The sequence below is a fragment of the Danio aesculapii genome, chromosome 20 (assembly GCF_903798145.1).
Source record: "Danio aesculapii chromosome 20, fDanAes4.1, whole genome shotgun sequence".
NCBI classification, from domain to species: Eukaryota; Metazoa; Chordata; class Actinopteri; order Cypriniformes; family Danionidae; genus Danio; species Danio aesculapii.
This window is the reverse complement of record NC_079454.1, coordinates 1460052-1487963: the sequence shown is the minus strand read 5'-3', so window position 1 is coordinate 1487963 and position 27912 is coordinate 1460052. Positions and strand designations below refer to the sequence as shown.

Sequence of the window (27912 nt, the reverse complement as noted above, 5' to 3'; positions counted from 1 at the left end):
ACAAGCGACAAATTTAAGAAATAATGAGTCAGAATTAAAATAATCTTATTTTTATTTTATTTTCTCCATTTCTGGTTATGCAATTAACTGTGTCCGAATAATAAAGCTGCAGGCGCCCAGAAGGGCCCTGGGCCGCATGATAGCTCCTCAGGGGGCGGGGATTAACAACAACATCCGGGCTCCTGTGACGCGCATGACAGCCGTTGTAAAACTCAAGACGACAGTAAATACCAAAGAGAAGCGGGCGGTGCGTCAACAAACACACGTATCTGTCAGACTCAGAGCAGGAGTTATTGATTATTGAACAGCACGGAGAGGAACACACCTGTACAAACATCATGTCGAGCTCCCATTAGCAGGTAGGTGGATGTAGTTCGTCTTATTATTCGGTGTATTGTAGCGGTATGCTATCGCCTCAGCTTTAGGCCTCAGTCACCTGTTGGAGCGATTCATAAATGATTTATCATCTTTAAAGTGATTTTAAATAGTATGAATGATGTTTGGGGGTTTTAAAAGTGTTGTGTGGCGATAGTAAGTGGCTAAATGGGCTAATGTTAGCGGTGTGTGAAACTATTGGACGCTACGACTGTGTTTCAAAAACCTGTTGAGGTGCCTACCTAGTGATGCTGTCTAGGTAAGGATGGGGACTCGTACTTAAAGGGATTGTTCGTGTAAAATGATCATTTATTCACTCTTTACTCCACATCAAGTGGTTAAAATCTTTTATTTATTCTGTTCAACACAAAGTAATGACTTTGAAGAATGTTGAAAACCTGTAAACAAAAACTCTAGAAGTTAATGGTTACAGGTTTCCAACATTATTCAATGTAACTTATTTTGTGTTTAATGGAATAAACAAACACATGAAGGTTTGAAACAAGTTAAGGGTAAGTTAATAATAACACATTTATAATTTATAATCTCTTTATAATAACCCATTTATCACAACAGTAACTGCTTTTGGTCACTCAGTTGGCTATTTGTTTATAGTCTGGGTTATTTATGGTCTAGTGAGCTTTAGAAAAGCAGGATCTAAACCGTGAACTATTAACATAACTAAATAAGTAAAATCTTAAAAAAGAAACACAATGAATGCAGTATACTAGGCTTAATAACCTTAACTTTTTGATGATTTGATTATACAATATTAAAAATAATGTTTATAGCAGTCAAAGGAATCGTTCACCGTAAAACCCACTCCGCTTTTGCAATGTGTCCATCAGGATGCAGGCTTTCTAGATTATTTATCATTGATCAAATTCAAAGATCTTTGATATGATATTTTTATCAGTGTTGTTGTTTTTTGCATGTATTTTTTGTACAATGTGTGATTATCAAGAAACATTTAGGACTGTAAATTATAAATTGAATACTTAGTACAAGTGTTGCCATACATATAACCAATGCTGCTGAATATGGCATTAAAATATAAATAAATGCATAAATAAATCAGGAAACATGCTTAATATTTAGCCAGAAGAACTTATAAAAAATAATATGTCCCAATTAGGCATGGGACGATAACCGTTTTTAAGGTATACCGCGGTTTGGAAAATTCAAGGTTTTAAAGCCACCAAAACAGTTCCTAAGGTGTGTGTAAGATTTTTTTATTTACATTTTTTATTTCAGCTTTTTAGGAAAACAGTATCGCCAGCAGAAAAAAAAATCCAAAGATGTTATTTTAAATTGTGAAGAACTCCGTGTCTTTGAAACTAATGAAGAGAGCAACCTGACGTGTTTACTGCTCCAAAATATTGTAAATGTTTCTCAAAGTAAAATATATTGTGTTCAAAGGGGAAATTTTTTTTAGTTTTTTCAGGGTGTCCGCCGGGTCTTAAAATGTCCTAAATTTAAAAAACTCACTGAAAAACTCACTGAAATATGCAGTTGTGGGTCTTAAATACTTTTAAACAGGTCATAATTTTCACTAATTGTCCATGTAAAGCTATAGCCAACCAGTACAACCAACAAATCCATAATAAAAAATTTAACAAAGTTGACATTTATTAACTATTTAGCAATATGCTTTAATTGTCTTCCTTACATCTTTACCATAACATTGGTTTAAAAGTTCTCCATGTTTTCATGTATTATGCATAAATTTATGTTGTGCGTTAGTGTTGTTAATTATAGCTTTTAAAACTTTGAGACGTTCTGATTGTCTTTAATATTATGCTGCATTTATGAAAAATATTCTGTTTTGGTTTGATTTTCAGAAGACGTTTAGATCTCATTGTGAGTGTCGATTAAATAAACGACACCAAATAATTAGTTTTTTAATATATATAGCATTTTGAAATAATCTAGAAGTTAAAGGTGTAGTTACCCTTTAAATAAATATTAACCTTGATATAGACCTCAGAATTCTGAAAATATTTTATTGAACATTAGAAAACAAAATTACATTAAAAAAAATGTACTTTATTTTGTGCATAAATTTTATTTATTACATCTTTTAAAACTTGTCTTTTTTTTTAAAGAAAGGTTGTGCTAATACAAATATGTATGTATATAACTTGAGTTTGCTTGTTTTGACACATCATTTAAAATTTGTGGCTAAGAAATAACTTATTTTTCATTTTAATTGAGCAAGTACAAAAATCCACTGATTATTACAGAAAATTATTAGCATTTTGCACTGTGATAGTCAAATTGTTTTTAATAATGGTCTTAAATTTGACGTGATGAAACCTGCAGAAACCCTGTTTTTACTCAGACATTTACAAGGAATATATTTTAGAGCAGTAATTACAATACCGTCAAACCGTGATCTTTTTATGCAGTTATCATACTGTCAGAATCTGATACCGGCCCATGCCTAGTCCCAATTGCGGTTGTGATTTTAAATCGTAACATTGTTAATTAATGATAAATTATTTTTTATTTTCTTGTGAATTAACTTAAAATGTAAGCTGTGTAAGTGATATTTAAACTTGTATAATTATCATATCATGTGTTGTTGTTATTATTATTATGCTTGTGTTTTTAGCTGTTTGTATGGATATATTTACATCACCAGTGTTCAAGACTAATGTTTGCTCTGTAAACAAACAAACAATAAAAATTGACTATCTGTTTATTTCCGCTCAAGTGTTCCAAACCTTTATAAGTTTATTTCTTCTGTTGAACACCAAAGAATATCTTTTGAAGAAAGCTGTGAACTTGACATCCAAAAAAACCCCCAAATACTATGAAAGTCGATGGTTACAGGTTTGCAACATTTTCCAAATTATCTGTTTAACAGATTTACTTATAAAGGTTTGACAAATGTAGTGATTTAATTATTTTTAGATTTTTAAATTATTTATTTTGGGGCTGCACTGTGGCGCAGTGGGTAGCACGTTCACTTCACAGCAAAAAGGTCGCTGGTTGGGTCAGTTGGTGTTTCTGTGTGGAGTTTGCATTGCCTCCAGGTGCTCTGGTTTACCCCACAAGTCCAAAGATATGCAGTACAGGTGAATTGGGTAAGCTAAATTGTCCGTAGTGTGAATGAGTGTGTATGGATGTTTCCCAGTGATGTGTTGCAGCTGGAAGGGCATACGCTGCGTAAAACATGTGCTGGATAAGTTGGCGGTTCATTCCGCTGTGGTGACCCCAGATTAATAAAGGGACTAAGTCGAACAGAAAATAAATGACTGAAATATTTATTTGTTTTTGTTCATGACCCCTCATCAATGTTTCCTTCAGTTTGCAGTTGAAACAGACGCTGGATTCTGGACCGCTTCGCTCTTCACCGCCTTGGCACTTAACATATGCTTTTACATGAGGAGGGCCGAGAAACCCGAGGGACACAGACAAATGCGACCCAAGACGTTCCCTGCCAGCAACAACAGCGGCAACAGTCAGCAAATGCTGCAGGAGATCCGGGAGAGCCTGCGAAACCTCTCCCCGTCCTCCAATGCGTCCAAGACAGAGCATAGCTGGAAGGGCCCGCCGGATGAGTCCCGACAGCAGGGGCGCAGCAACAACCCCAGAAACTCCCACCACCACAGAGCCCTGCAGGAGATCCGCAAATCCCTGCAGCCTTTTGCCCACGACAGCTCCTCCAGCGGAGACAACAGCTCTGCAGACTACAGCAAACACACGCTCCAGACGCAGGAGCCCGGCTTTGATGAGGTAATGCTGCTGGTTGAGTTTTAAAGGGGTAGTTCACACAAAAATTAAAATGTACTAGTTTGCCAATATGAGGTGAGACATGTCTAGTATGGTTTTTACCTATATTCCAAATTATTCCTCTGCTTTTAACCCATCCAAGAGCACTCGTGCACATACACAGTGAGCATTACACCCAGAGGAACGGGAATTGAACCTGCAACCTTTCGATTACAGCTTCTAAGGGTAAACATTCAAGTCTAATTGGTGTAATCAGAAACACTTCGATTGACATTCTCCCTTTGCACGTGTCATCAGGGGAAAGCCCACTAGTGAGCTAAGGTTAAGGCTAAGGTTTTCACCTTTCTTTAGTATATCTTCCTTTGTGTTTAACAGAAAAAATAAAGCCAAACACATTTTAATCGAGTGAAAGATGGTTAAATGATGTCAGAATTATTAGTTTTGGGTGAAGTATCCCTTTAATCAAAGCCGAACATACTGAAGTGAGCTGTTTTTGTGTCCTCTCAGCCTCAAATGCGGCGTATCAATCATTTGTGCCAGGAATGTTCCCTCTGTCACTTCATAATTTTGATTATTTGAGGAATGACAGACGTGGTATGTTGCCCGACCTGCTCTGGTTGTTGTGGTGAACTCAGTGACACGTCATACTCGAATGCTGTGGGTGTGATGGTGGACATATTTTGTTTCGTCAATAAGATTTACTGCTCCGCATTTCTTGTGAAATTGCCAAAATTTGCATATTGGTTGACAAAACCGATTCTGGTGGTTTTTGGCAGACATCTAGACCAAATTTTAAAGGCACAACATTTACGGTTTGTCATTAAAATATCTATAAAAAATACTAAAACAAATATGTTGCTGTCTAGGGTACTAAATTATGCCAAAAATTTAATTTTATTTATTTATTTTTAATAATAATTTTTTGGGGGGGTTCACCGATAATTGATAGGACAGTAGAGAGTATTGACAGGAAAGTGTGAGGAGCAGAGAGAGGGGAAGGATCAGCATAGGATCACGAGGCGGGAATCGAACTTGGGTCGCCGAGAGCACCGGAGTGCATGTGTCGGCGCACTAACCACTACACCACTGGCGCTGTTAACCGTTAAGTGATTCACTGAGAAACGCTATGCTCGCTGCCTGTAATGTTAACTTACATTATGCTCAGTATCCCAGGCCCGTTCTTAATTTTGATTCTGTTAAAAGGTCCAAGAAACACAGCGAAAATGGACCTCATTAAGTGCCAACCTTTATTACAGCTCGTGACGGACATTTCTCAAAGAGGGAATAACAAAAATCTTACCTGAGACGGTGTGTGGGAGCTCGAGTGCCCAGCAAGTGCACCGTTGTGATTGATGGCTCTCGTTTATTTATTAATGCCTGTGACACAGCGGTGACGTAATTTTGACAGAGGAGTGTCGCTGTTTGATTCGTACTCGTAATCAGGTCGTCGTGTCCGTGGTGAAACTGTATTTCGTGTTTGTAAAGTACACCCATCGTAAATTTATCAGTCATATACAAACAGACAAAGAAAATGTCGTATCTGTGTCTGTTCTAATCACATATTTTGGAATTGTACCCTCGTAAAATTACGAGTACGCTCCGTTTTCCTTTACGGTTTTATAATTACAGATGCATAATTTTATTTACGCACGAAATATTTATGGCATTTTTTATTTTATTTATTTTTTTATTATTTTTTTATTTTTTTATTATTATTTATTTTATTTTTAAAAAATTTTTATTGATTTTTTTTTTTTTTTTTTTTTTTTTTTTTTTTTTTTTTTTAATTGATTTTTTTAATATTTTTTTTGTTTTTTATTTATTTTTATTTATATATTTTTTAATATTCCATAGCTAGAAGCCAATCGAAACTGAGTTTTCGATTAATTGCACAGCCCTAATTCTAAGGTCAGATAATAACCACTGAATAACACACTCATCCTGGAACTGAGAATCACCTTGACCATCAGTGAATATGTTCACATCCATATACTTGCATTCACATTCATGCGTTTCTGCTTGTCTGTCATGCCACATTTTTAATTGGTATTACCTGTTTGGCGCCATCTTGTTAATGCGCAGGTTAGTGTAACTTGTCTGGGCTTTATTCTGCAAATAACAACCTCTTGGATCCATAACGTAATATACAGTGCAACTGTCTTGACGTGACCGGCTGTACATTATCCTAATTGTTACATAGTTGTTTGCAGCCAAAAATGCATTGACATGAAATATTGATGTAAATGATTTGACATGAGCATGTTCACTGATATGAGGGATGTTAAACAAGCACAGCAATGTAGGTAATCTATTGCATAAACATTTGACAGCAGCGTGCCATTAATAACAAGAAAGTGTTCTGGGGAAACCATGACATAATGAAACAGTATTGCACAAATGCAAATGAAATGCTCGGGAAATGCTTACACACAGCTCTGTAGACTTATTGTAACTGCATACTTTTTATGTTTTGCATCTAAATGCCATTTTATAAATCCCAGCGTGTTTTAATGATTCTCATTAGTTGCAATAAAATAATTTAGGGATAAAGTACATTCAGGAGGTTATCACAGAATAAAGCCCAACAGACTTATTGGCACAAAGGGGACACAAAGCAGAGCACTGTTGTATAAGACTGAAGGGCTTATTCTATGAAAACAACTTCCTGAAAAACATAAAACTGTATTAGTTATTCATTCTTCAATTAAATGAAAACAGCTGATGGAGTATACACTAACCTGCGCATTATTCAGACACTAGATGGAGACAAACAGTTAAACACACAAAGCTGAAAGACACTAAAACAGCTGATGGAGTATACACTAACCTGAGCATTATTCAGACACTAGATGGAGACAAACAGTCAAAAACACAAAGCTGACAGACACTAAAACAGCTGATGGAGTATACACTAACCTGCGCATTATTCAGACACTAGATGGAGACAAACAGTTAAACACACAAAGCTGAAAGACACTAAAACAGCTGATGGAGTATACACTAACCTGCGCATTATTCAGACACTAGATGGAGACAAACAGACTAAAACACAAAGCTGACAGAAGCTAAAACAGCTGATGGAGTATACACTAACCTGCGCATTATTCAGACACTAGATGGAGACAAACAGACAAAAACAAAGCTGACAGACACTAAAACAGCTGATGGAGTATACACTAACCTGCGCATTATTCAGACACTAGATGGAGACAAACAGACAAAAACAAAGCTGACAGACACTAAAACAGCTGATGGAGTATACACTAACCTGCGCATTATTCAGACACTAGATGGAGACAAACAGACTAAAACACAAAGCTGACAGAAGCTAAAACAGCTGATGGAGTATACACTAACCTGCGCATTATTCAGACACTAGATGGAGACAAACAGACAAAAACAAAGCTGACAGACACTAAAACAGCTGATGGAGTATACACTAACCTGCGCATTATTCAGACACTAGATGGAGACAAACAGTCAAAAACACAAAGCTGACAGACACTAAAACAGCTGATGGAGTATACACTAACCTGCGCATTATTCAGACACTAGATGGAGACAAACAGACTAAAACACAAAGCTGACAGAAGCTAAAACAGCTGATGGAGTATACACTAACCTGCGCATTATTCAGACACTAGATGGAGATAAACAGACTAAAACACAAAGCTGACAGAAGCTAAAACAGCTGATGGAGTATACACTAACCTGCGCATTATTCAGACACTAGATGGAGACAAACAGACTAAAACACAAAGCTGACAGAAGCTAAAACAGCTGATGGAGTATACACTAACCTGCGCATTATTCAGACACTAGATGGAGATAAACAGACAAAAACACAAAGCTTCTCAGTTCCCGGCTGAGTCTATGTTATTCACCGGTTGTTATCTGGGAATAACAAACCTTGATATGTCACGATCGACCTATCTGGTTCCAGTATTCCAGACAGCCGTGTGATTTGCGTTCACTACTTACTTCTATTTTTAAAATGTATTTTATTATCTGTTTTTTTGTCCTGTCTCTGTAATTCTGTTGCACCGTTTAAGCTCTGTCACGAAAAACAAATTCCTTGTATGTGTGAACATACCTGGCAATAAAGCTCTTTCTGATTGGGATTCTGTGATAATGTTTTAACATGTGCTTAACTTCATATGCTGAACAGCTCAAAGTGTTTGTGTAACCATGTATGATTATCATGTTTTTAGATACTTTTCAAACATGTGATCTGTGCAATGTGCTGTCCTGTAATCTTCATCAGCTTCATCATCTGTGTGTTTTTACAGGAGCTGGTGGTCAATAGGATAAACTTCCAGGAGGCTGTGAGGGAGCAGATACCTTCGGCACGTCCTGTGAACACAGCCATGAAACAAGCTGGTAGGCATTATTAATAGCAGTGTTATAACAGAGGGACTAGTTACTGTCATTTAAATGACACCTTCACTGACCGGTTCAGATAGCCAGAGTTATTGTAAATGTCTTTTAATTATTATTATTATTTTTTTAATACAAATCAGGTTCAAAATAATGCTGGACTCCCAGCCACAAAGTTTTTGCTACTTAAACAAACACATTTTGCAATATTTTTGTAATTTTATCAAGTCAAATATTGTCTTATTAAAAAAAGCTAACATTAAATGGTATTAAATACATGAGCAGTGCTTGAGCACTCTCTGGGTCTGTCGGTGGCCATGACTGATGAAGCGAACAACATTTGATGGAGGTGGCCGCTGTGTAGTTCTCTAGGCAGGGAAAAACCCTGCAAGTACATCTGGAGAGTAACTAGATGTTTTAACTAGATAATTCAGTTTATCTGAGGAGTGAAATATGCTTTGATACACACGTTTAACATTCTTAAGTATTTTTTTTTGTAAATAAAGCTAAAAGAAAGAAGAATTTAGTTTATATCCTGTATTTTTTGTAACTTAAATTACCGTGTTGCTTGCCTGAATTAGCATATTGTTAGCAATTAAATGATTATAGGCGACGCAGTGGCACAGTGGGTAGTGCTGTCGCCTCACAGCAAGAAGGTCACTGGTTCGAGCCTCGGCTGGGTCAGTTGGCGTTCCTGTGTGGAGTTTGCATGTTTTTCCTGTGTTTCCGTGGGTTTCCTCCGGGTGCTCCAGTTTCTCTCACAGTCCAAAGACATGCGGTACAGGTGAATTGGGTAGGCTAAATTGTCCGTAGTGTATGAGTGTGAATGAGTGTGTATGGATGTTTCCCAGAGACGGGTTGCTGCTGGAATGGCATCCGCTGTGTAAAACATATGCTGGATAAGTTGGCGGTTCATTCCGCTGTGGCAACCCCCGATTAAGAAAGGGTCAAAGCTGAAAAGAAAATAATGAGTGAATGAATGAATGAATAACTGAGTAATGAAGTTACTTTATAGATACCATATTTAAAACAGCAATTTAAATACAATCTTGATAATGTAATTAGTAATTAGTTACTGTTTTTGAAGTAACCTACCCAACACTCATTACTAGCAACCACAGAATCTGATATATTTATTCATTAATTATAGAAATATTCAATTCAGTTTATCTTTATTTCTCTAGTGCTTTTACAATGTAGACTGTGTCAAATCAGCTTAACATAAGTGGTTTAATTTTCACTGCTGAGAGTCCAAACACTGAAGCTCCACAAGTATATGATAAGTTGTTGTCTGCTCGGGGTAGCAGTTTAATACTATGGGGTCAGACTACAGTATAGTAGTTTATTAACCAGCTTGTTGTCTGCTGCACCTGACCTTAAACCAAAGACACTTCCTTAACACGTGGTTGATTAGTAATTTAGACAACCCAACCCAGTGTTTTTGCATTAAAGGATTCCAGGCATACCAAAAATGTGCATGCTAAATGTGGTTCTGGATTCTGATTTGAGTTATAAGAGCAGGACTGAGCACATCTGAAAAAAAGACGACACTGTCTTACTGCATACTCGCATAATGGATCCAAATAGTTAATGAAGTGAACTGTATGCACGCTGCAGCCATTCATTTTTATAAAAGTGATGGCTAGATTGATCTCACAGTGTGCTTGTAAACAGTGTCTCGTAATTTTGTATTAACCTGAGGGAGGGCATGCAATATCCATAGCTTGTTAGTTAACTAGAGGAACATTTGGTCAAATAGAGTTGAAGGCAAAAAGAATTAACTCATGTTTTTAATAAGAGTAATTTTAATAGGAGACTAAATGATATGAAAATGACTAATTTAGTTTGTTTTTGTCATGATGACAGTGTAAAATATTTTACTAATTCATTTGCAAGGTGCTAGTATTCAGCTTAAAGTGCCATTTTTATAATGTATTATATTATTTTTTTAATTGACCAAAATTAAAATCACAGAAAACTTAATTTATTGCTATGTCAATTGCACTAGAAATTATTATAGTAAAGAGGCTGCATTTAGACTGCAGATCTTGATGGTCAATTCCGATTCTGTGCCTGTATCCAATTATTTTGCTGACCTGCTTACATCATCTTTTAAAAGTGACTCGTATCCGATCGTCTGCATTTACACAGCACACCGCAAAGGTGCAATGACCAGGAAAAAAAGAGCGGGCGCTGACTAACAGCTGATAATTAAAGATCGCTCTCTTCTCTATTCCTGTTTGCAATCTGTTCGCAGCTTTTGTCGAGCTGTTTTACTATAGTTTATGACAGATAGGTTCTCATTTGTCCATCTTCTTTTGATATATAGGCTTTTTTAAACCAGTAGGCATCTTAATGTCATGTCCATGGCGTGATGTATGCACGTGATGTATGCACTAGTTTTATATTAGTTTATATTGGTTACGTGGTGGATGTTGCGCTCTTTCGCTCTTGTTAACATGCTTAAATACCTGTGCTTTATGACAATATAGAAGCTGTTTCAGTCCTCGTGTGTGAGATTTAAGGTTTGGGACTCTGCTGAAGTCTGTTCTGAGAAGAAAGTGTTAGACTTGACGTCGTTCACTATGGTTTTTAATGATGTGCGACTCATTGACAGGTGAAAATCCGATCTACCTGCTTACACTGCAGACACGAGGGCACTGATCCGATTCGTATCGGATTAATTTCCACATATGAACACATAGGCCTGAATCTGATTTGAGTAAATCGGAATCCATGTGTTTTTTTCCTGCTTACACGTACATGGACCATATCTGATCTGTGCCACATGGGAGAATAAAAGAATTGAATCACTTGAGCAGTGTAAATGCGGCATAAAATATCTTGCTGATGTGTGGCTGTCTCCTCTGTAGGTCCACCCCAAATTCAACAGCCATTGTTGCGGCGGCAAAGCTGGAAGGGTTCAAAGGAGTCTCTGGCCGCACAGCGACACAGCGCTTTAATTAATGATGTCCTGATTTATCGCCCCAGCAGCCCCGGGCCTCAAAGCGACCTCTCTCGGCCTGCCACCTTCCCTCAAAATCTGGCTTCTGCCTCCAGCGGCCAGCGAGTGAACGCTCCCCTGTCGCGGCAGGTGCGCAGCATCACTCCTCCTCCGTCTTCATGGGACTCCAATCCCTCAACCAAGCGCTATTCTGGGAACTTGGATTACCTAGTGTCACGGATCTCCCCTGTGCCTCAGGGCCCTCGAACCGATGGTTATATAAATCCTCAGCCCCAAAATCAGCGTGGGCTCAGCCCGGTGCCGGTGGGTCGGCAGCCCATCATCATGCAGAACTCTAACAGCAACAAGTTTAACTTCCCACCGTCCTGGCCTCAGAATGGCAACATGCAAAACGAATACATGGGCCTTAACAGCGGTGCCTGGCAGCCACCGCCACCTCCCTATTCCATGCACCAAACCAACAGGCAGAGCCCCACAGCCCAGCAGATGCAGTCCAGTGCTCTAACCGCACCCCCAAATGGAGCCAGCCTCCCCCAGAGCATGCTGGTGCCCAATCGCAACAGCCACAACCTGGACATGTATAACCTTGGAGTAATACGGCCGCCAGTGCAGCAGGCTCAGACGCCCCCCGGCCAGGACACCTCCTCATCATGGACGCACAGCGTCCCAGGACGCTCCAACTCCTTCACAAGTGCACCAAACAATCGCCGCCAGTGTCCCAACTCGCAGCTCTCTGCCACCACGGTCACCACAGTAACGCAGGCGCCCATCCTGCAGCCGGTGAAGAGCATGCGCGTGCAGAAGCCAGAGCTGCACACCGCTGTGGCCCCTGCACACCCGCCCTGGCTGCAGCCACCTCCGCCCACTACTTACCAAGAGCCGCCCGCACCCCTCGCACCTGCTGCAGAAGTCCCGAGCTACCAGGGCCCACCGCCTCCCTATCCCAAACACCTGCTCCAGCAGCAGCAGCAGCCACCAGGGTATGACTCCAGCCCCGCACTAAAGCCCTGCAGTAAAGAAGGGGACACGGCCGACAACGAAAACGACACAGACAGCACCTGCTCCAGCGAGAGGGCCGAGGGCTCGGAGGAAGGTGAGCAATAGTTTCTGACTGCAGTCATCATGTCAGACGTCAGAAGTTTGACATCATCCATCCGTGACACTTTCACTATCCTGCGTTCTGATATGATACTTCATGTTAAAGGTAAACAAACTGTGGCTGCAATTTTGCTCACAGCGTGCCTCGATAATAAAACCAGAAAAAGCTGTTTTGACATTTCCCCGCGCTGGTTTTAATGGTCATCAATATATTAATGCCTTGAGATTTTTGGAAATACCACTCATGCAAGGTGTTTGTAATGCAGAGTACATAGGGGCGGCAGTGTAAATATGATGCTGTTTCTCTTCTGGCAGCCGTTATCAGTCTCAGACCATTTTCTTTTCTGTTTTTCTTATCATGCATTTATTATTATTTTTAAATTACTTGATCAAATAGAAAAATTAAAACGTATTCGTGGTACTCTCCCATGTACTGTTCTCTAAGTTCACCAACTATGATGACTTTCACTGCTGAGAAACCTGGAAAAGTGAAAAGGGTCCATTGCCGAAAGTAACCAGACTAAGGCCCCGTTTACATTATTACGCTTTAGTTTTAAAATGGCGTTTCAGAATAAAAACAATCCGTGTTCACCCAGCGTATCTGAAGAACTGCATCTACATTACACCGCTGAAAACGTACATCACGTGACCACACATACACTCTGGCATGCGCTGCAGCATGCTTTGAGCACATCTACCCATATGAGAGCAGCACACGTCGGATGGTTCATCCAGGATCTACCGCTGGATCTAATCTCACTATATTTATTAAACGTGATCTTTAATTCATCGTGTTGTCTTTATCTAACGACATATTGCCTGACTTCAGTCTTTTGAATCTATTACTTGTTTTCAGGTAGCATGTTTAGGCCGAGCGCAGAGATAAGTTAATATTTTAATTTATGTAACCACATACACTGATTCTGCACATTTGACTGACTGCTTGCCTTTATTTCCTATAATGTATAAATTATTGTACGTTATACTTTTATAATGGTCATTATTGATTATTAAACTGATAAAAGAGAGGGTATGTTTCGTATTTTCAATGAAAATGAAAGGAGGCAGTGATGTTGTAGGCTCAGTTTTGTTATAAATATGCACACAGTGAAGATGACGCTCGTATAAATATGCAGCTACACGGCGCCTCAACATTTTTGGTGTCTGTTTTCATTTCAGCGTTTTAAAATGAAAACAGCCTCTTCAGCATTTCCAAAACGCTCCGTTTTCGGCACTTGAAAACTCCGGCACAGTGTGGACGGATGGCGTAACCGTAGCAAAACGTATGTGTTTTAAAATGACAACGTATTAGTGTAAACGGGGCCTCCGCTGGGCAGGAACCATTCTCCTCTGGTCAAACGTCTTGAGCTTGGAGATTTCAGACTCTTTCCTACTGTGTGATTTCAACTGGACAAACATCAAACCAAGAACCAATAGGAGACCCATAACAGTATATTCTGGTTTTATTATCGAGGCACACCATGAGCAAAATTACCCTACAGTTTGATTACGTTTGCCGTGAGGTATCACGTCATGACTCGGGACAGTGAAAGCATCAGGGATGGTTGACATCAAACTCCAGGTGATTTTCCTTGTGTGTTCGTATGTTTCGTGCATCTTTACTGTCGTTCAGTCTGACATGATGACAACAGAGATCCTACAGTGTTACATGGAGATCATATTCCTGCAGTCTGACAAGCTGCAATCAGTAGGATTAGCACAAATTTGCACAGTGTGAGCTGGGCTTAACTTTATTTAAAGTAATACTTGATGACCTGTTGTGGGGGTCATGTGTTAATTAATCCCGCTGAATCAAATGAAAGCAGTTTAATCTACTGTTTAACCTACAAACGCTATGAAGAATTAACATAGACTGGTATTTCCTGGGTTTCTACTGGGTGTATTTGGATGTTTAGTGCCAATTGTGAGAAAGTGCACCCTCTGGCTCTCAGGAGGAGATTTGCTACTGGTCAGATCACCGTAATTTCCTCACATGTTGTGCAAAACAATCGCAACTGCTAAATCTCAGATATGTGCAAATACTTGATGTTGATTTATCGTTGAGCACTAGACTCTCTGATGGTGAACGTCTGAAATGACTACGTATATAAGCATCAAGAGATAATGAATCATTACGCTGACGAAGGCTCATAGCAAAATTGTATTTCTTTTTCTCCTTCTGTTTGTTTAATAAATGATTGACCATCTCTGATACTTGTTATTTAAAGAGAAGAAGCAGATCACGACGTCCCCGGTGCCGGTGCGCCGACATAAACGAGACGAGGAACGCAAGGGCGAAAGCAGACTTCCCATGTACTCTCCGCAGGCCTTCAAGTTCTTCATGGAGCAGCACGTGGAGAACATCCTGAAGAACCACCAGCAGAGGATGCGCAGGAAGAAGCAGCTGGAGAGCGAGATGCAGCGGGTCAGCACACACTCTCAATCTGCTTTATAGTGTTGGGTCATACCTAAACCATTCCTTTATGATAGAAATCATTTATTTATTTATTGATGTTACTTTAAACAGGTAAAATATACAGTTGAAGTCTGTAAGTCACAATCTTACTTTCTCAGATCTCACTGCCCAGAGCATCTGACATTTACCTCTCTCAGGACTTGCGTTTAGGCTTCTCCTCCCGTAAAATAACCTAAAACACGGACTGCCGTAAAACTTGTCATGGCAGGGAAGTGTTTTCTCTCGTCAACGACGGGGAAAGAGTTGAGCAAAATCGTTTATCAATTTGACTTAACACCAGCCTTACATAAAAAGCACAAATAATGTCTCTCAATTCAGTCACGTCCAGCGGTCGTCATTCTTGATCGAATCCCCATCATTGTAAGCTGCTTGCTGGTCTGTCTGTTCCACTGCTCCGTTTGTTAGATGTTTGCTCACGCTTATTTTTGCAGTTTGAAGTACGTCAAACGCCCAATTCGTGCCACAGAATGTCTAATCGCATCTTTGCATTGCCTTCACATGGAAATCACTCTCACTTTACCTGGTCTGCTTACTGCACAAGCTGAAAAACATACCCCCCCTCCCCCCTCCATGTAGTGTTAGGATTGAGAGGGAGCAGGTGAGCCATTATTTTTCGAGAGTTACTCAAATTCATCACGTGTGCTGCATGTGCAACGTCTATGTCATTTAAAACAATTCATTGCAAATAAAAAATAAAAATAAATAATTTTTGATTATATGGTTTGGAATTGGATATTTTATGAGATTATTTACATTTTTTTATTATTATTTTGCATTTAAATTAAGAATTTAGCAGGATTGCGAAAATTTGCAACAAAAAAAAAATTGATTTTGCGTTGGATTCAGCGATCGCGAAATTGCGGAAAGCTAGGGTGTCTGATTAATTCTGCAAACTATAAATATTTTTGCTAATTATTATTTTATTTCAGTTTTTTAATGTTTGTTTTGTTTAGTTTTAGGTTTTCGTTTATTGCAATTTCAGTTAACTTTTTTTGACCAATAGTTTTACACTTCGTTTACTAAAATAACCTTGCTCTAACGTCTCCTTTCATTCTTTTCTTCCCTTTTTTCCTCCTTTTCTGTTGTCTGTCTTTCTTCTTTCTCAGTGTGTGGATCTCCTCCTTATGCTGCTGCCTTTCTTTTCTTTGTCTGATCAGCTGGTTTTCATAGTTTAAAGGTTTCCTCTGGAGTAGCCTCCTCTCGAGTGTGGTAAAGTAAAACTCTGGTACTCGGACAGCATGTGCTTGAGTCTATTTTATCACCACACCTTTTTAAAGCCCAGTGGCTTGACTACAATCCAATGAGTACTATTATGCCCTTTTTTAGACAGACAGAAGAAACTACATTTCTCCTTTATTATTTCGGCTGTGCAAATACATCTTTCCAACTTTACATTTAAACAGAATGTTAGTGCCTGTGCTTTTGTTTATGATTGGAATCTATGTTTGACAGTGCTGCCATCTTAAACTATATTATTGTTTAATTGTGTAATTGATATATTGTTATAAACAGCAACAGATTCCTACAGAAAGATTAAAAGTGGATACATTAAAAGAGAGCGCTGGGTTCTTGAAGGAAAGAGCTTGATTGCATGTAATCTAATTAAATGCATGCAGAAAACACCAGTGTCACCATACATGACAACCATGCTAAAGTGTATAGGAAACGCATTGCAGTTGTAGACCGTGTAAATTCAGTGTACGTTCCTAACTGTTCAAACATTAAGAGCTGTAGCATAAAATTGTTCAAGAAATCGATTCTGAGTTTTTCAAAATGCATTTTCTCTCTTGAATGGATTATGAGCGTAGCTTAACAGCAGACGGAGCTGTGTGATTTACAGACAGCCATACTCTGCTTGCATCTAATTCTTTACACATACCACCTTAACCTAAAATAATCAATAGGAAAGGTTTAAGCCAGGGGTGTGAAACTCAGTTCATGGAGGGCCGCAGTCCTGCACAGTTTAGTTTCAACTCTGCTTCAACACACTAACCTGTAGCCTGAATGACTCAATTAGGTTGATCAGGTGTGTTTAATTAGGGTTGGAACTAAACTGTGCAGAGCTGCAACCCTCTAGGAACTGAGTTTGACACCTGTAGTTTAAGAGAATTACAAGAATATTTAGACAGATCTAGACAGATCCTTATGTGCCTTCTGCTTTTTAAAACTAGCCTAGAGCGACGTCTGCTGTTAAAAACTAGCCTAGAGCGCCGTCTGCTGTTAAAAACTAGCCTAGAGCGCCATCTGTTGTTAAAAACTAACCTAGAGCGCCGTCTGCTGTTAAAAACTAGCCTAGAGCGCCGTCTGCTGTTAAAAACTTGCCAAGAGCGCCATCTGCTGTTAAAAACTAGCCTAGAGCGCCATCTGTTGTTAAAAACTAACCTAGAGCGCCGTCTGCTGTTAAAAACTAGCCTAGAGCGCCGTCTGCTGTTAAAAACTTGCCTAGAGCGCCGTCTGCTGTTAAAAACTTGCCAAGAGCGCCGTCTGCTGTTAAAAACTAGCCTAGAGCGCCGTCTGCTGTTAAAAACTAGCCTAGAGCGCCGTCTGCTGTTAAAAACTAGCCTAGAGCGCCGTCTGCTGTTAAAAACTAGCCTAGAGCGCCGTCTGCTGTTAAAAACTAGCCTAGAGCGCCGTCTGCTGTTAAAAGCTAGCCAAGAGCGCCGTCTGCTGTTAAAAACTAGCCTAGAGCGCCGTCTGCTGTTAAAAACTAGCCTAGAGCGCCGTCTGCTGTTAAAAACTAGCCTAGAGCGCCGTCTGCTGTTAAAAGCTAGCCTAGAGCGCCGTCTGCTGTTAAAAACTAGCCTAGAGCGCCGTCTGCTGTTAAAAACTAGCCTAGAGCGCCGTCTGTTGTTAAAAACTAACCTAGAGCGCCGTCTGCTGTTAAAAACTAGCCTAGAGCGCCATCTGTTGTTAAAAACTAACCTAGAGCGCCGTCTGCTGTTAAAAACTAGCCTAGAGCGCCGTCTGCTGTTAAAAACTAGCCTAGAGCGCCGTCTGCTGTTAAAAACTAGCCTAGAGCGCCGTCTGCTGTTAAAAACTAGCCTAGAGCGCCGTCTGCTGTTAAAAACTAGCCTAGAGCGCCGTCTGTTGTTAAAAACTAACCTAGAGCGCCGTCTGCTGTTAAAAACTAGCCTAGAGCGCCGTCTGCTGTTAAAAACTAGCCTAGAGCGCCATCTGTTGTTAAAAACTAACCTAGAGCGCCGTCTGCTGTTAAAAACTAGCCTAGAGCGCCGTCTGCTGTTAAAAACTTGCCAAGAGCGCCATCTGCTGTTAAAAACTAGCCCAGAATACTTAAGTTTAATACTATTTTTCAGAATAGCAGCATAGTGGTCATTTGATCATTGTCAGAAACCAGGTGTGTGTTGCATGCTGTGCTGTTTTTCAGTGCTGGTTGCCGGTGTTGTGTCTGCGTGTCTGAAATCAGTCAGTCTGTGTTGTGTATCGCAGGTGTATCTGGGTTTCTGAATAAGGAGTGTGTTGTGTGTTCAGGTAGGACTCTCGGGCGACGCACAGGAGCAGATGCGCATGATGCTGTCCCAGAAGGAGTCCAACTATATCCGCCTCAAGCGCGCCAAAATGGACAAATGCATGTTCGAGAAGATCAAGACACTGGGAATCGGGGCGTTTGGAGAAGTGTGTTTGGCTCGGAAAGTGGACACTGGAGCGCTCTACGCCATGAAGACCCTCCGTAAAAAAGACGTGTTGTTAAGGAACCAGGTAGCCCACGTGAAAGCAGAGCGGGATATTCTCGCTGAAGCGGATAACGAGTGGGTCGTCCGCTTGTACTACTCTTTCCAGGATAAAGATAACTTGTACTTCGTCATGGACTACATCCCTGGTGGGGACATGATGAGTCTACTCATCAGAATGGGCATTTTTCAGGAGGACTTGGCTCAGTTTTACATCGCAGAGCTTACCTGTGCTGTGGAAAGTGTCCACAAAATGGGTTTCATCCATCGAGACATCAAACCAGACAACATTCTGATCGACCGTGATGGACACATCAAACTGACAGACTTCGGCCTCTGCACTGGATTCAGATGGACTCACGACTCGAAATACTACCAAAGCGGTGAGTCTAACACCTCAAAGACCCAAACACAGTGAACTGATCTAATGATTTTGCGCTATTATTGTGTGTCGTCAGGTGATCATGTGCGTCAGGACAGCATGGACTTCAGTATGGAGTGGGAAGATTCTGCAAACTGCCGCTGCGGGGATCGCCTGAAGCCCCTGGAGCGCAGAGCGGCTAGACAACACCAGCGCTGCCTGGCACACTCTCTAGTGGGAACGCCCAATTACATCGCACCCGAGGTTCTGCTGCGCACCGGTATGAGCCGCACATTACAGCTGAACACTCAGTTATTCGCCCTCCTGTGAAATTTAGACCCTTTTTCAAATATTTCCCAAGTGATGTTTAACAGAGCAAGGCCATTTTTCATAGTATCTCCTGTAATATTTTTCTTCTGAAGACAGAATTAGAGAAATTTGTAACACTTTAGAACAATGTTAGTTATTGTCCTTACTAACATTGATCTAGGCCCAATCCCAATTCTATTTTTGTACCCCTTTCCCCTTTCCCTTAGCCCTTGAAACAGACTGTGAAGGGGAAGGGCTTTAAAATGTACCCCTAAGAAATGAGACCGCACCACAGCACCCGCACACGTCATTATATGTCATAGTGATCTCTTGCTTCATATGAGATCAGACGATGGCGACTTCTGTAGTTATTCCAGATGTGTTATTTGTTTGGTATTTATCTTCAGAAAATCACTGAAGGTGACGATATAACGTTATCATGATGATATAATGTGACAATAAGATCCTAACTGTACTGTGCATTTACACAGTGGCCATATTCATCAATATAAACACACAAAAACAACATTAACATTATAGCAGACACTGTAAAAAGCTCATTTGCAGCCACTAAACTTTTCTGACAGGGGATTCGAGTGTCATCGAGTGTCAGAATGTGTTATTATTAGGGATTATAGATCGCAAAATTTATTTATTTATTTTTTGAACGCGGTTTTGGATGTAAAAAGTTTGTAATAATGACAAAAAAATATACTAATTTGTGGATCTCGTTCCTGCCATTCCTGCCACAACAGACTAGCAAGATATGTGGAAAGCCTCACAGCTGAAGGAGTTTTAATGAACAAAATGAATAGTTTGCAGTGAAAAAGTCATGCTAAAGGTCTATGACTTTCTTTCTTCAGTGTAACTAACTGCAAGATGTTAGTAAAGTCATCATTCACATTCATTGCATTATAAATCATTATTTTAATGCTGTAAAAGGAGTATACACATTTTTTTACTAGTATGTTTCTAAGCAAAGCAGATCTTTCCACTGCTGTAGTCCTGAGGTTTCACGATCAGTAGAAGGTAATGAGTGTGATTTTGTTTTGCTTGATAAGTTTTGTTTTCAATCCTAGGCTACACGCAGCTGTGTGATTGGTGGAGTGTTGGCGTTATCCTCTATGAGATGGTCGTCGGTCAGCCTCCATTTCTGGCCACGACTCCTCTGGAGACGCAGATGAAGGTGAGGACGGCTGATGGCTCCTGCTTTTCTGGAGGGCCACTGTTCTGATGAGTTTAACTCCAATCTTAATTAAACAGATAAAAAACTAAATCAACAAATGCGCAAGTATACCCAGTGAAGCCGCTGTATAGATTTGTGCTCTTGTACTCAGCTTTGAACATCATGCCGTTTCGAAATGAAGGTTTTTATTATTAGGAGAAAACTACATAGCCTACTTATTACTAATATTAAAGTCGATGATTATTATACTAATATAAAAGTCGATGGTTATTATACTAATATAAGAGTCGATGGTTATTATACTAATATAAAAGTCGATGGTTATTATACTAATATAAAAGTCGATGGTTATTATACTAATATAAAAGTCGATGGTTATTATACTAATATAAGAGTCGATGGTTATTATACTAATATAAAAGTCGATGGTTATTATACTAATATAAGAGTCGATGGTTATTATACTAATATAAAAGTCGATGGTTATTATACCAATGTAAGAGTCGATGGTTATTATACTAATATAAGAGTCGATGGTTATTATACTAATATAAAAGTCGATGGTTATTATACTAATGTAAGAGTCGATGGTTATTATACCAATGTAAAAGTCGATGGTTATTATACTAATGTAAAAGTCGATGGTTATTATACTAATATAAAAGTCGATGGTTATTATACTAATATAAAAGACGATGGTTATTATACTAATGTAAAAGTCGATGGTTATTATACTAATGTAAGAGTCGATGGTTATTATACTAATATAAAAGTCGATGGTTATTATACAAATATAAAAGTCGATGGTTATTATACTAATGTAAGAGTCGATGGTTATTATACTAATATAAAAGACGATGGTTATTATACTAATATAAAAGTCGATGGTTATTATACTAATGTAAGAGTCGATGGTTATTATACTAATATAAAAGTCGATGGTTATTATACTAATATAAAAGTCGATGGTTATTATACTAATGTAAGAGTCGATGGTTATTATACTAATGTAAGAGTCGATGGTTATTATACTAATGTAAGAGTCGATGGTTATTATACCAATGTAAGAGTCGATGGTTATTATACTAACATAAAAGTCGATGGTTATTATACTAACGTAAGAGTCGATGGTTATTATACTAATGTAAGAGTCGATGGTTATTATACCAATGTAAGAGTCGATGGTTATTATACTAATATAAAAGTCGATGGTTATTATACTAATGTAAGAGTCGATGGTTATTATACTAATGTAAGAGTCGATGGTTATTATACTAATGTAAGAGTCGATGGTTATTATACTAATGTAAGAGTCGATGGTTATTATACTAATGTAAGAGTCGATGGTTATTATACAAATATAAAAGTCGATGGTTATTATACTAATGTAAGAGTCGATGGTTATTATACTAATATAAAAGTCGATGGTTATTATACTAATGTAAGAGTCGATGGTTATTATACTAACATAAAAGTCGATGGTTATTATACTAATGTAAGAGTCGATGGTTATTATACCAATGTAAGAGTCAATGGTTATTATACTAATATAAAAGTCGATGGTTATTATACTAATGTAAGAGTCGATGGTTATTATACTAATGTAAGAGTCGATGGTTATTATACTAATGTAAGAGTCGATGGTTATTATACTAATGTAAGAGTCGATGGTTATTATACTAACGTAAGAGTCGATGGTTATTATACCAACGTAAGAGTCGATGGTTATTATACTAATGTAAGAGTCGATGGTTATTATACCAACGTAAGAGTCGATGGTTATTATACTAATATAAAAGTCGATGGTTATTATACTAATGTAAGAGTCGATGGTTATTATACTAATGTAAGAGTCGATGGTTATTATACCAATGTAAGAGTCGATGGTTATTATACCAATGTAAGAGTCGATGGTTATTATACTACTATTGAAGTCGATGGTTATTATACTACTATTGAAGTCGATTGTTATTATACTACTATTGAAGTCGATGGTTATTATACTACTATTAAAGTCGATGGTTATTATACTACTATTGAAGTCGATGGTTATTATACTACTATTGAAGTCGATGGTTATTATACTACTATTAAAGTCGATGGTTATTATACTACTATTAAAGTCGATGGTTATTATACTACTATTGAAGTCGATGGTTATTATACTACTATTGAAGTCGATGGTTATTATACTACTATTAAAGTCGATGGTTATTATACTACTATTAAAGTCGATGGTTATTATACTACTATTAAAGTCGATGGTTATTTATACTACTATTAAAGTCGATGGTTATTATACTACTATTAAAGTCGATGGTTATTATACTACTATTAAAGTCGATGGTTATTATACTACTATTGAAGGCGATGGTTATTATACTACTATTGAAGTCGATGGTTATTATACTACTATTGAAGTCGATGGTTAATAAACTACTATTGAAGTCGATGGTTTGTATATACTTCTGTCGAAGTCAGTGGCTTGACTTCCATAGTTCCAACATAGGCTTTTATTTTGTGCTAAATGAGGGAGGGTCTTTTAAAGCCTTTTTAAAGGGACTTTGAAACCCTGTTTTACACTTTTCTGAATCTATTGTATCAAGTTCGTTTCTCTAATTATCGCTGTCCGTGTATTTTGCTCAGGTGATCCGCTGGCAGACGTCACTCCACATCCCGCTGCAGGCCAAGCTCAGCCCGGAGGCCACAGACCTGATCCTGAAGCTCTGCCGCGGCCCGGACGACCGGCTAGGCAGAAACGGAGCTGATGAGATCAAAGCACAGCCCTTCTTCAGGACCATCGACTTCTCCAAGGACCTGCGGCAGCAACATCAAGCCCCCTACATCCCCAAAATCACACACTCTACAGACACCTCCAACTTCGACCCAGTGGACCCAGATAAACTGTGGAGCGAGGACGCGGACGGAAACCACAACGACACTCTCACCCGCTGGTTCAAGAACGGCAAGCACCCCGAGCACGCCTTCTACGAGTTCACCTTTCGCCGGTTCTTTGACGACAACGGCCACCCGTACAGCTGCCCTAAGCCCATCGAGAGTGAGGAGGAGGACGAGGACGAAGACTACGTTGAAGAGGACGAGCCGTCGCAGCGGCCGATGGAGCAGAACCGAGACCTTGTGTACGTGTAGTTGGCACCCTAGACCACATTCCCTCCACATTAAAGGGATAGTTCACACACAAATTACAATTCTGTCATTGTTTACTAATCCTTTACTTGGTTCCAACCTGTCTGAGTTTCTTTACTCTAATGAACGCAAAAGGAAGATTTTTTAAAGACGGCTGGAATGCTGTTTATTTTAGTTTAGTGTTTCTTCTATTGTAGTACAATACAATTTTGAGGTATTACACTACTATGGAAGTCAATGGTTATAATACGACTATGGAAGTCGGTGGTTTGTATTATACTACCATAAAAGGCGATGGATATTATACTACTATGGAAGTCGATGGTAATTACACTACAACCGAAGTCGATGGTTTGTTTTATATTACTATAAATGGCAATGGTTATTATACTACTATGGAAGTCGATGGTAATTACACTACAATCGAAATCGATGGTTTGTTTTATATTACTATAAAAGGCGATGGTTATTATATTACTATGGAAGTCGATGGTTTATATAATACTACTATGGAAGTCAATAGTAATTATACTACAATCAAAGTTGATGGTTATTACACTACTTTCTAAATCGATTTGTTTTATACTACTATAAAAGGCGATGGTTATTATACTGCTATGAAAGTCGATGGTAATTATACTACAATCAAAGTCGATGGTTTGTTTTATACTACTATAAAAGGCGATGGTTATTATACTGCTATGGAAGTCCATGGTTATTATACTGCTATGGAAGTCAATGGTTATTATACTACAATCAAAGTCGATGGTTTGTTTTATATTACTATAAAAGGCGATGGTTATTATAATACTATGGAAGTCGATGGTTAGTATAATACTATGGAAGTCGATGGTAATTATACTACAATCAAAGTCGATGGTTTGTTTTATATTACTATAAAAGGCGATGGTTATTATAATACTATGGAAGTCGATGGTTAGTATAATACTATGGAAGTCGATGGTAATTATACTACAATCAAAGTCGATGGTTTGTTTTATATTACTATAAAAGGCGATGGTTATTATAATACTATGGAAGTCGATGGTTATTATACTAATATAAAAGTCAATGGTTGACAATGAAAGACAGTGGTTATACTACTATCGACGTTGATGGTAATTATACTACTGTAGAAGTCAATGGTTTGTAATATATTACTATGGAAGTCGATGGTTATTACACTACTTTCTAAATCAATTTGTTTTGTACTACTAAAAGAGGTGATGGTTTTTATACTATAATTGATGTCGACGGTTATTATACTGCGATTGACGTCGATAGTTTTTAATATATTACTATGGAAGTCAGTGGTTTGCATTATACTACTATCGACGTTGATGGTAATTATGTTACTATAGAAGTCAATGGTTTGTATTATACTACTATTGACATCGATTGTTTGTATTATACTAGGTTGGATATCGATGGTTTGTATTATACCACTATCGAAGTCAATAGTTATACTACTATGAAAGTTGATAGTTATTAATACAATAAAAGTCGATGATTTGTATTAAAGTACTTTAAAGGCTGATGGTTTGTATTATAATTCTATTTAAGTCAATGGTATTTCATCTATTGTATTGTAGTTAATATTATTACATAATACTATTGAAGGCAATAGTTGCAGGTTTTCAGCTTTCTGCCAAATATCTTCTCTTGTATTCAACAGTAGAAAGAAACTCATGAAGGTTTAGCCCTTGTATACATTTTGTACTCAGATTTGAACACGTCATGCAGTTTTGAAATGAAGGTTTTTATTATTAAGGAAAAACTACATAGCCCGGGGTGAAAAGGTGTTTGATTGGCTGAAAAACAAAAGAAATGAAGGTTTTGGAGTGGCCTGGTTAAAGTCCTGACCTGAATCAAATTGAGATGACCTTAGAAAGGTGGTTCCTCCTAAGCACTGTAACAGGCTCAAAGCAGGTTGATTGCGGTTCACAGTTTTCACACAGGACTCTGTAGAATTGTATTTTGCTTTTCACTTAATAATAAAAAACCTTAAATTCAAAACAGCAGTGAGTCAATGGTTGCAGGTTTTCAGCTTTCTTCAAAATATCTTCTTTTGTATTCAACAGAAGAAACTCATAAAGGTTTAGAACCACTTGAGGGAGAGTAAATAGTGTGTAAATTAATTATTTTTTTGAGTGAACTATCCCTTTTGAAGGGAGAAATTATATTTTGCATTGCCAAAAGTAAAGCCTGTTGTTGTAGGAGCATTCATATCAGCATTGCAGTTGTTTTCATGAGCATTTCTCATTAATGTTATTTAAAATAAATTAAATTAATTAACATTCTCATAAGAAATGCAATAGTTTAATGGCTCTTAAAGGGATAGTTCACCTAAAAATGAAAATCTCATCATTTACTTACACTCAAGTGCTTCTAAACACTTATGGGTTTCTTCTGTTATACACGAAACAAGATATTTTGAAGAATGTTCAACATCCATTGACATAGAAATGAAATAAAGTCCACGAAGGCAGCATTCTTCGGTTTATCTTTATTTGTGTTGAACAGAAGAAAGAAACTCAGACATTTAATGATTAAATGATGACAGCATTGTCATTTTTGGGTGAACCGTGTCTTTAAAATAGGCTTGACTCTTGTTTTAATGCTAAATATGATTTGTTTTGATTTATGAGGTGGAATCATGGCCTGTTTTTATGAGATGGACCCGTTGGATGTGTGTGTGGTGTTTTTAAATATGTGTGTGTGTGTGTGTGTGTGTGTTGGTCATCTCTCTTCCATCTACAGTGGGGATTGGTTGAGTCTGCTTGACACTCTGTGCTGTATTTATTATGTGTGTTGTTTTGTTCAGGACGCACTTGTCTGGTGCCTTTTAAACCGGCGAGACCTAACGATGCAGTGGAGCTCTTGTGTTTGTACGCTTTAATTTATTTAAAGACTTTTTTTTTTTGTTGTTGTTAATGGTAGCTGAAACGAGTATATTTCCTCCTCAAATGATGTCTTATTTATGATCGTGTGGATCTGTTTCTCATTCTGAGCGGCACGAGGATGTATGCATGTATGCTTTTCTTCACCAAAACTATGAGGGAGATCACCGTGTCCACTCTGGCGGGACGTTCATCATTCAGATCTTCTGAGAGAACGCTTTGTGAGTTGTGCACTGTGTATTTTAATTCACACACACACACACGGAAATTGTAATTGTATATATAAGTTATGCAGTGTAAATTTGTACTGTTCCCCCTGTTTTTAGTCCTGAAGGTGTAGAAATTAATACAAGGGTTACTTTCTGTTCTAGCGCACAGGATGTGATGTCAAAACATGTCACGTTGCATACATTTACGTAAGTCTCTCCTCCTTTTCTCTCCTCATTCTGAAGAGATCTTATTCTGTTGCAACCAAAGCCTTCAGGTTTTTTGGCAAGACATTGGAGTATTGTTTTTTAACGTCCTCTGAACTCTCTTTAAGATCCTGTACATCTCTGATGAAATCAGGAACTTCTCTTCTTTGATTAAACTGGTAGTCCAGGAGAAGCATCTGTAGCTGTAGTGTAAATTTGCCTTGGATGGGAGAAAGGATTGGGGTGGTGATAAATAAACAGTCTTAAGCACAAAATACACTATTTTTACTGTCCATTTCTCTGAAACACAGTTTTATGTTTGACGGTGGTGCAAAGAAACGAATTACAAATACCCAGTTCACTGTAATTGAGTAGTTTTTCCTCAGGAATTGTCCTTTACTACGTCATTTAGAAATCGAGTTTGTTTTGTTTGTGCTTTCACTGAGCTGATTTCCTCCAGCCTGCAGCCATTAGCACTTTTATATGTTTTTTGTCTTGTCTTCAGTGATTGGCTAAGTAGAACAACCAGTCACAGAGACAGATGCTTTATAAATGCAGTAAACATGTTCAGTGTGAAGCATCCACGAGGATGTAAAATCACTACACATAATAACAGACTGTTTAGATGATGATGATGTCGACTGGATGATGACTGAAGTCACCAAAAATAATCACTGAAGGCGCTACAGAATGTTACGTTTTCACACACATGTATTCTCTCAGTGCTGCAGGAGTTTGCTTTTTGGCGCCACCTGCTGGACCACTCTTGTTAGGGGTCAAAAGTCATATCCTGAGCGTTAGCATATCAGCTAGGTTTTTGCTTGTTAGTGTACACAGATTGCACTGCGCATGTAAACGCAGAAACCTGCTTTCTGACA

General features: G+C 38.5%; 1 protein-coding gene across 2 annotated transcripts; it reads left to right on the top strand.

The window, feature by feature from the left end:
* Positions 1-217: 217 nt before the first annotated feature.
* lats1 (large tumor suppressor kinase 1) lies at positions 218-27311 on the top strand. Of its 2 annotated transcripts, XR_008839569.1 has the most exons (10): positions 218-359; positions 3688-4116; positions 8403-8493; positions 11364-12548; positions 14782-14978; positions 18519-19101; positions 19177-19359; positions 20468-20574; positions 23221-26842; positions 26993-27311. XR_008839569.1 is itself a non-coding variant. In XM_056481107.1 (9 exons), the coding sequence occupies exons 2-9, from the start codon at positions 3763-3765 to the stop codon at positions 23722-23724; spliced, it is 3204 nt and encodes a 1067-aa protein (XP_056337082.1). In that variant the 5' UTR covers positions 218-359; positions 3688-3762; the 3' UTR covers positions 23725-27311. The 2 variants fall into 2 exon arrangements, 1 of the variants encoding a protein (XP_056337082.1); XM_056481107.1 differs by having other exon boundaries at positions 23221-27311.
* Positions 27312-27912: the final 601 nt, after the last annotated feature.